At 37.0% G+C, this 10,136-nt stretch overlaps 1 protein-coding gene across 2 annotated transcripts in view; it reads left to right on the top strand.

The window, feature by feature from the left end:
- Window positions 1-6,206: 6,206 nt before the first annotated feature.
- Window positions 6,207-10,136, top strand: part of LOC102232769 — a 37,739-nt gene continuing 33,809 nt past the window's right edge. Inside the window, exon 1 of one of the 2 annotated variants that reach the window (XM_023348087.1) lies at window positions 6,207-6,276. Coding sequence is in view for 1 of the 2 variants with exons in the window: in XM_023348086.1 (XP_023203854.1) it covers window position 6,272 (1 nt within the window). In the remaining variant the exon portion in view is untranslated. The remainder of the gene's footprint in view (window positions 6,277-10,136) is intronic. The other variant, XM_023348086.1, reaches the window with a different exon arrangement.

Below are 10,136 nucleotides of genomic sequence, written 5' to 3'. Positions count from 1 at the left end.
GGCCTAAAAAAAACAACAAAAAAAGCATTTCTGAAACATAGACAACATAACACACAATACATCTGATAGCACATCAGAAATACATCAAATTCTTACTTATTTGAAACTTTCAGTCAACACTTACAGGCAGTCAGTTCACTAGCAGTATTTGCTTTGAGCCATGAGTCTTTGTGCAAAATCTTTTATAGGAACTCCTTGCCAACCTCATTTACACCATCATAATTACTGTCCAATGAGATTTTTGTAACTTTCTTCTATCAGACAGGAGTTATGACAAGTGAGTCTAAGAGTATGTGTGTCTGTAAATCCTACCTGTTACTCAACATTGCAAGAAAGTTTGTGTTAGCAACAATGGGGTAACTATTGTTAATTGTAAATGTGCAGACAGAACTTGGAGCACCAGTCAGTCAAACCTTTCTCACCAGAGAGCAAAAGAGGACAGGGGTTGATTCTTAGACCTTTGCCAAGCTAGATAAGATTGTTGGATAAGATTAACTCCACATCTCCCAGAAGTAAGGAAATCGGCACCAATAAATCAGTGCACCCCTAATCGCTGATCCGATTTTCAGCATGAAACAATCTTTCACATTATGGGGAAATTTTTCTGCCATAATCTAACAGCACACATTTTCAGTCTGAAAGCAGGATTTCATGTCTTTTGTTCTCAAAACTTTTAATACTTTTGCTTGCATTTTTATTTTGAAAGCAGGACTTCATGTCTTTCTTCTCAAAACTTGTAATGCTTGTACTCAAAACTTTTCCTCGCGCTCAGATATAGTCTCTGCTTGGATTCTCTGCTCTCTTACAAAACATTTTCTGCTTGCTTCTGGAACAAAAATGCACTGTCGCCTGGCAACCTCTCAGTCAATAAAAGAGTTGTACTGGGTGCGTTTGTTTCCTTCTAGTGGGTGTGCTTGTATGGCTACTATCGATTGTAGCAACCTGTTGTCACTGTTTTCATTTGTAATAATTGGGTCAAACGTCGGACCCATCTTGTGACGTAATGAGGCTAAGTCAAAATGTAAATAACTAAGGCTGGGTACACAGACGTAGAGGAAGTTGTGAGCGATTTCAGTGAAGGATTTAGCAATTGGAGGAAGAAGCTAGATTGAGTGATGAAGAAGAGGGATCTGGTTTTACTGAATAACTGCAACGCTATTTTTGATCCATATAGTTCAACAATGATGCCTCCAACGTTTCTGGGGAGGAAGAAGGGGAGGAAGGGTCCGACAATGAAGGGTTGGAGCTGGATCTGTTCCGTCCAAATCACCCAATGGTAATAAATAGATCCATGTATGTATAATGACTATTTATCTTTAATACTGGTAAAAACAGTAAGACATTGGTGGTCCCTTTGTGTTTTCATTATTATGGCTAATCTTGTTTTTTAAAATATTCTTAACACTTTTGTGTGTAAGTCCTTCTAAAAATAAGACAAACGTATCCATGGTGAGGAAGGGCGCAGGTATAAAACTGTAAAGCTGCGTTCAGGAGCGAAGCGAGGTGTTCTATGCTGGCTGCCAGTTGTAAATACTTGCATTAGTCTAATTGTAAATAGCATATATATATATAATAAGCAGGTCAAATGCTTTCTTTCTGCAGACTACAGTACTCAGGGTGCAGATGCTGCGCAGTGTAGACTGACAATCCCTCTATACTGTACTAGATTACAAAATAGAAATACCATACAGTTATCAGAAGTAGAAAAATCTAAATCAAGAAATTGGAGGAATGGGAAGGCTGGTTAATGAACGCCATCCTCAGGACATTCTTATGTTAGAACACACACAGAACTTTAAAGTTACTAGATTGTTTGAATTTAATCAGAATGTAAACTTAGTAATTATTGCATACTCCAACCTTTAGCAGATGTGTATATTTGGGTTAAACTGTAGATGAATACAGAAGTTGCTGTTGCTTTGGATTTATCCAACAGTCTGCTGACTGAAAAAGGAATGTAAAAACTCTAGAAAGTTTTTTGGTAGAAATGTGAACGGACTGAACAAAGGGATTGACTTCAGTAAATTCCAAGAACAATATCTTAGCTCTCTAATCAGTGGAGTGTTGTGGAAATCTTGGTAACCTTGTCATTTCTGTACATCTGGCTTTCAGAAAAAAATATTTAAAAAATAGACTTTTATGATTAATTGGTGAAAAAATGGAACTGGGGAAAATCCAGGCATCTTGACACAGCATGGTTCAATCAGGTGCATCAATTCAACCTTATATGGGATCCAGGCAGAACATTGCATCTAAAAGCAAAGGCAAGACAAACTACTATTAAAATTAACAGAACAACTGTATTACGGTTCCATCAATATCAAAAGGTGAAAAGTTGTAATTTAGTTTGCACTTTTTCTTTTTAATATGATTTTTTTAAATTAAGGTAATATCATATTTGCAAAAATTATATCATGTTACACTTTTTAAAATAAACACAAACTAAAAACAATGCATGTTTGATGATGTCTCTGGATCGACAGTCTTCAATTAGAGGTGTGAATGTGTGTGGTCTGTTGACAGTCCCTTAGCTACTGTTGCCTCAGAATACTCATGCACACTGTAAACTAATCTTTTCCACAGGGGCTTGTGAAGCAAACAAGAGCTAAAGGAAAACAAAGTTATGGCCACTGAAGGATAGAAGTGGGGAAAGTGGACCCGCAGAGTTTAGGGTGATAATGATACAGAACTGACACCAGCCAACAAGGGACTTGTATGATGAAAGAACTGCATCCTGTTTATTTTCAAAGTAGTGAAGTTGGTGGTGACTGATTAATTTGTTGGTTTAGATTTTTTTCAAACCATGAAGTAATATAACAAAAACAGACTTAATTCTTCTTTGACGAATTTTTGGGTAGTATCTACAACAAACGTGCTCACAAATATTATTCAATCTTACTTACAATGCTCTAACTAGACTAAACTTTAACAATTCAATCAGATAGTATGGCAAGTTTTTACAAAGGGTGAAGCACTTTGTAAAAACTTTCACTCCAGTAATAGTGAAAGAACCATATGTGGATTACTGGATGAACAGCATGCCTTAAATTCCAAGTAGGACCAAGACTGTGTGGATTCAGTTTCACTGTCAAACTCAATCTTATTCATTCACAACCACTAGTTTTCATCAAGCCACTATATATGAATATTGTTAAATGAAATCACCTTTGACATTACGCTATAAATTTTCATGGGGACTCATGAACAATTTATCTCTTCAAAACCAACATTCTTGATAGAAGAAACAGAGGGCAAAGCAATCTTAGAGGTGTCAAGTTCTTTTCTGTCGCAGATTTTACATCTCTGTGAATTTTTCCATTCTCTCAGGGTACTCCTTACGTCCTGACATTTAAAACACACATTTCACCTCTTGACGATTTTTCACTGCCAATTGTCATGAACCTGTGCATTGCTAAATATCTCATGAGAAGAAGCTAATTTTAAAGTAGGATACTTGTTTGAATTTTACTCTCTGGTTTAGATTTGGCCTATTTTAATTAGTTTTTTAAAAAACTTGTTAAACAGATTGATTGTATAGTCTTGCAAAAAGATGACAATCTGTTGCTTAAAGTGCACAGACCTTTACCATATTTAATTAGTTTTTTAAAAGACTTGTTAAACAGATTGATTGTATAGTCTTGCAAAAAGATGACAATCTGTTGCTTAAAGTGCACAGACCTTTACCATAAATTTAAACAAAGACTGCAAATTCTTCTGTCTTCCTTGTTAAACAGATGAGGGCAGTTGACCTGCTTATTTGGATTTTTAAAATGAATAAAAAGGCCTCACTTTCCTTCAGGTAAAAACGTGGCTTTTTAACATAGTATGTTTAAGCAATGTGCTGTACTTTATTTTCTGACAAATAAAACAATCAAAGTGTTCCACACCAGAGCCTATTGTAGTCCTGAAGCAACACATCTGAAATTTTAATAATCTGTCAACCATTAAATCTTTTAGAGCTTAGTCCTTACATCCATTGGACTGTCGAGAGGAGATGGGTCACCCCTGCCTGATTTAAGAGTTCTCATAGAAACTTGTGACGTCCTTGCTTGGTGCTTTGTGGTCTTGATGTTTTTGCCGTGGTCTTGCTCCTAGTGTGGCCTCTCTCTGTCAGTCTCATGTAGATGGCCTTGATGCCTTGGATCATTTCCAACACCTGTTCCTGGGGGTTAAAGTTTCTTTGCTCTACTTCAGGCTTCTTTGTTTGTTGATCCTTTTCATCTGTTTAACTATTATGCACTTCCAGTTGTTAAACTCAGACACCCACTTTCTAGTGCTTATATTTCTGTAATGTAAGACAACAAAAAAACCTTCCAATTGTTCTGTTGTTCAATCCCCTTCTATGACTCCGCTCCCCCACTTTTTTAGTCTATTTTTCCTGCCTGACTACTCTTATCCAGTCTTTCTAAGGAATTCTTTTTAAAAAATTCAGGTGCAGCGATATATTTATAGTTTTCTTCTCTTACCACAGCAATCACTTATTAATAATCGCAAAATAAACATTAAGCCTAAATCCATCCTACTGCAACAGAATGAATGTTCTGCTCTTTGTGTGAAAAATATTTCAGTTAATGGTTTTTCCCTGTGCTGTGGAGCACATCACAAAATTAATAATAGCTACATGTCCAAGTTTCATTGAGTTAACGGAATTATTCTACATTGGTAGCGCAGCTATGCATGACATGTAGAAGAATAGTCTTTATGCCCTCCAGCATTTTCCACATGCGCAAAATTTTCCTTATGCAAACAATGACATGCAGGGCGTCTATATTTGTAAATCTGATTATGATCAAGTCAGTGCCTCACCAGCTATGAACCTCACTGCACGTTATTACCCTAAGCTGGATGGGTTTTGTCTGTTTCCTCTTATTCCTTTTCAGTTCTCTGGTGTTTACCTGGTTGTTTGACTTTGCTCCTACCATACCTGCATGCCATTATCTTATGAAGAGCAGCTTATATGGCACTTGTACTCATAGTACCTGAAGCTCATCAAAGAGCTAAGTCTTTATGCTATTTTCATTTCCAATGTGTTTCATAGCTCAAGTCTCTTTGTGTTCCCGACACCAACCAGAGTTTTAGCTTTGGCCTCTATTTGATGGAACCTGCAATGCTCTTCTAAATCGCCAATCTTCTTTTGTGAACATGTCCTCCTTGAGCCACTGTCTGATGCCGTAATTATTCTCACCTGCCTATTAACAGACACCCTTGCTTGAAAAACCATTTACTTCAGGTCAACGCTTAACCTCTCTCCAGTAAATCCTCATAAGACCCTTATAGTAAAACATCTTTTAAAATTCTCAATTAACAACTTTTAATCTAATGCTTATTCTCCTGCTCTCAAAAGTTCTTTGGTTGAAAATCTTGAGCTTATAACTAGCTCTAGCTACACAACTTGCTAACTACCATGCAGGTAAAAAGCTAAATTTCATAATCTCACTATGTCTTTCATCCTGTGGAAGACGTTTTATTGGCTGCTCTGATCATTGAATTGACCAAAAACATCTACCACATTCAGCAGCATTTTTCTGTGCATAATGAACAGATTTAACTTTTATGCGAAAGGTGAATTTACATGGCTTCATAGAGCCAATAGTTGAATCAAATAAATAACCAGCAGCCATCATGAAAACATTTGAAACAAACATTTGATTTTTTGCTGACATAAAATCAATGTGGTTATCAGAATAAACTGGCTGCTGTCTAAATGGTTTGCCTCTTTAACTGAGCAAAAGATCAAATAACCGAAAGAACCTAAGCCATGTGTGAAAATATGACCTCTTGTCAATTGTAACCCAGGAATTGCTACCATCTAAAATCAAATACCTTGTATCAGGTCAGAGATCAGATTGTACTTTACACAACTCATAGAAATACTATAGGATTTAAGAATGTTTGCAAGTTTCTGAAAGATTTAGGAAATCTGTGAGCCTGCTTTGTGTGTGTTGATAAAAAGACAAAGATGATCAGCATAGCATGAACACAGAAGCAGTCCTAAAGGAAATAGGCATGTCCTCCAAGTACGCAGTGGTACTCTGAAAAGGCATGACGCAGACATTTGTTTTGACAGGACAATCCCCACAGTCAACGTGAATAGACAATTGCCTATTTGTTACAAACCTATCTTGCTCAACAAGCCTGACGAGTTTGTTTTGAGGAAGTTGAATCAAAGACTTTTACTTGACTGGGAGCATAAATCAGTGTGTGTCAAATGAAGAGCAGTAAAATGAAAGTACCGTCTTGACAAGAGCCTGTTAGGAAGCCTCAGTACAAGAGTAGGTGAGTTAATTAAAAGGTGTTTTTATATCTTCGCGCATAATATTAATGACCAATGTGATCCAAGTGATACTTGTCACACTTTTAAGTTCTAAGCATCCTGTTCACAGAATGCTTTTCTTGACCATCCAGTTAAACTTTGTAATTAATACATCTATGTATACCACATGATTTCATGAGACCACTTGGTGTTTAGTTTCTTTTTCAAGATTGAGAAAGAAATGTATTTAGGCACAGATTTAATTACATTGTAAACTGACTTTTTGAAACTCCCTGCGACCGTAAATATCTTAGCTTGGTTTAAATTTTGGGAAGCCGCAATAATGCAAAAAAAAAAAAAAACAATCAAAAATCTGAAGGAATCTTTAAAACCTAATAATGCTTTTTAATTGTGAAATGCTAAAACTTTTTCAAGCGTCCTATCCTTCAAATATTTTTACTAAGAGACAACTCTCGCTCATGCCTTCTTCTGAGTTTTAAGTAAACAAACAAACAAACTACTCCCTATAGTTAGTTCTATGGGTGAGAAAGCAAGGAGAAAAGTTTTTCAAAAATTTTCTCCAGCTCAAATCAAAACGTCTTCAACCTTCACTGGAGCTACAATACCTAAAATGGAATCACTGTTTTAGCTTGTGCATTAAAAAAAAAATGACAGTAATGACACAAATCTGTTTTGATGTACAGCTGGATGGTGCTTTATAAAATATCCTTAGTGTTGTGAGTTTTTAAAATTCAAAGTGAATTTCTGTTGCACTGTTGCTTCGACCAAATCTTTTTAGCTAAGTTTGTAAGTCACTGTTGGGCTCGTGAATGGCGCACACAATTTTGAGAAACATGTCTTGAATGGTGTTGCATTTTACAAGGTGAACAGGCCACAGTTTATCCTAGTGACATTTAATGCAATGTTGGGGGAGAACAAAGACTTACATTGATTTTTGGGAAAGACTTGGAATATTCCATACAGAATGAGGTGTACAACAATGCTATAGGGTGATACATTTATTTAGAAGACTAATGGAAACCTTTGTGTGTCCAAGACGAAGGTTATCCACATTTTGGAAATTACATCAATTTTTTTAAATTATTTTTTCCATCATACCATACGGGCTTTCTGTGAGTTTTAAATGAAAATCAATTCAGTTTATTTATGTAGCACGAGTTCATAACAAATCAGACATGCATTCCAGTTGATTCTAATTATCAAACTGTACAGCAAGTCTAGTTTAATATTCAAAGTAGTTTGATTGTTTCTATGTAAGGAAACCCAGCAGATTGCATTGAGTCATTGACTTGGAGCATTCACTCCTCCTGGACGGGCATGTAGTAACAACAGAAAAGCAGATAAACAAAAAGACACATATGAGCTGATGTAATGATGACATTATTTTCAATGTTCATGAAAGTAAAAAGTTAACAGCATGGTGCCATGGGTAATCTTTTAAAAAAATTCAAATGACTGGGTTACTGTGTCCAAACTCTGTGGTTTGTAATGCTAGTGCATTTCAACTATCCTGACATGGTCAAATGCAAAAAGCATAATTGCCTTTCCCATCAGGATGATGATGACTGTATAAATACCTGGATCCCATGACAAAGGGACTTGCATGCAGATTTGGACTTTTTAGAACCATGGTCTTAATCTTGATCAGCTGATGTACAGTCTGATTGAGAGCATGTGTGTGTTTTTTATTAATTTGCCTTCTCCATTTTTCCTCTTGCGCTTTGAAGTTTGCAAAGTAGGATTGCAATGCAAAAAATGTGAATATTTTTAATTTCTTCATCAGCCATAAGATTTAGTTTGAGTTCAAGTGTTTTTATTCTATCACTGAATAGTGAGACTGGTTTTGAACAAGTCATGAGTAGGAACAAAATATGTCACTCTTAGTGCAAGGTTTGGCATTCACAGCAGTTAGTAGCAGTGTGCATAGCAGCTGGCATGAGAGTCATCTTCTCTAAGTCGGAAGGCATAGGTCTTAACAGAAAAAACATTCTTAAGTGGAGAAGTTTAAATATTGTTGTGTCTTATTCACAATTAATTGTAAGGTGAAGTAGGAAATGGACTGAAGAGATTTAGCCCTTGTCTGCAGCAATGCAGGTGCTGCTGGAGTACATCATGAAGTCGAAACTAAGATAAAAAGGCTCTGGATTTACCTGTTTACCTGAACCCACATCTGTGAGATCATGAGATATGTATCATGACTGTGAAATGCCGGCAGTAAGTCGGGTTCATTTCAAGTGAGAGTTGGACTCCGCCAGGGCTGCCCTTTGTCACCGATTCTGTTCATTACTTTCATGGACAGAATTTCTAGGCACAGTCAAGGTGTTAAGGGGATCCGTTTTGGTGGCCTTGGGATCACATCTCTGCTTTTTGTGGATGATGTGGTCCTGTTGGCTTCATCAGGTCCTGAAATGCAGCTCTCGCTGGAGCGGTTCGCAGCCGAGTATGAAGCAGCCGGAATGAGGATCAGTGCCTCCAAATGGTCTTGAGTGGTGGGGGTGGGGGTGGGGGCTGGGGGTCCTGCCCGAAGTGGAAGAGTTTAAGTATCTTTGGATCTTGTTCAAGAATGAAGGAAGAAGGGAGCAGGAGATTGACAGGTGGATTGGCGTAGCTTCTGCAGTGAAGCGAACGCTGTACCGGTCTGTTGTGGTGAAGAGAGAGCTGAGTCAAAAAGCAAAGCTCTCGATGTACCGGTCGATCTACGTTCCTAACCTCATCTATGGTGATGAGCTTTTGGTCATGACCGAAAGAACAAGATCACAGATACAAGCAGCCGTAATGGGTTTTCTCCGTAGGGTGTCTGGGCTCTCCCTTAGAGATAGGGTGAGAAGCTCAGTCATCCTGGAGGGACTCAGAGTAGAGCCGCTGCTCCTTCACGTTGAGCGGAGCCAGTTGAGTGGCCAATTCTGTCCTAGATTGAATTATCTGTCAGATAGTTATGTAAATATTTATATGAACATTTATGAATGAACATGAATGAAAAAAACAGTTACACAAAAGTGTTTTACTGTAAAGATGGTTTGCAGTGCGTTTTGTTGCAACCTGAAGTGTGAAATAAATTTCAGTGGAGTTTGAAAACAAAATATGTGTATAGGTTTATGCTGGTTGAACGATGCGGGTGCCCAGTTGATTTTTTTCCCTTTTTGGGGGGGGGATTTTATTGTAATCCATGGGGGGGGGGCAGAAGAAAATATTTGGGAACCACTGCCTTAATGGATGACAATTAACATGTAAGTTATTGTCATTTCAAACATTTCAAAAATATAAAATAGAAATAAATTGTGTTTTCTGCCATAAGGATATCAGTGAAGTATTATCTTTATATGCGTGAAATGACGAAAAACAGGTAGACGAGCAATTGGGACGTTAGAAATCTGTTCACTATTGTTTCTACAATTTCGTAACCAAACCTTTTTAGATAGCAGATTAATTGTAGAAGTCTCCTTTAAAACCAAAGTAAAATAAAACTTCCAGCAAAAAAATGTGTCTATAATATGGAACACAGATCTGAAACCGAAGTCTTTACTTGTTTACATAGAAGTTAGCATTAGATCTGGACTATAGCTAGCTACTACACAAAATGACAAGTAGCAGAAAAATTGTCCCATATTCCAGTGTTTTAAAATAAGGGAAAAACTTTTTATTCTTCATATTTCATTGTTTGTTTTGTTTTTTCGGCCAAGTGGAAATTGTTGAAAAGACAATTGTCACAGATATTTTTGTGGGTTGTTAAGGATGTTGCGTCCATAAAAAGTCATCAAGAAAAAACGTCCTGTGTCACTTTCTGCTTGTTTGCGAACGAAACAAGTCTGCGGTCAATTAAGTTAACCTACCTCATGTGTGCTTTTATACTTTAACATGCCGT

The sequence above is a fragment of the Xiphophorus maculatus genome, chromosome 15 (genome assembly GCF_002775205.1).
Source record: "Xiphophorus maculatus strain JP 163 A chromosome 15, X_maculatus-5.0-male, whole genome shotgun sequence".
In the NCBI taxonomy this organism is placed as follows: domain Eukaryota; kingdom Metazoa; phylum Chordata; class Actinopteri; order Cyprinodontiformes; family Poeciliidae; genus Xiphophorus; species Xiphophorus maculatus.
Note: the sequence above shows the minus strand (reverse complement) of the source record. Positions and strands in the feature narration are given on the sequence as shown.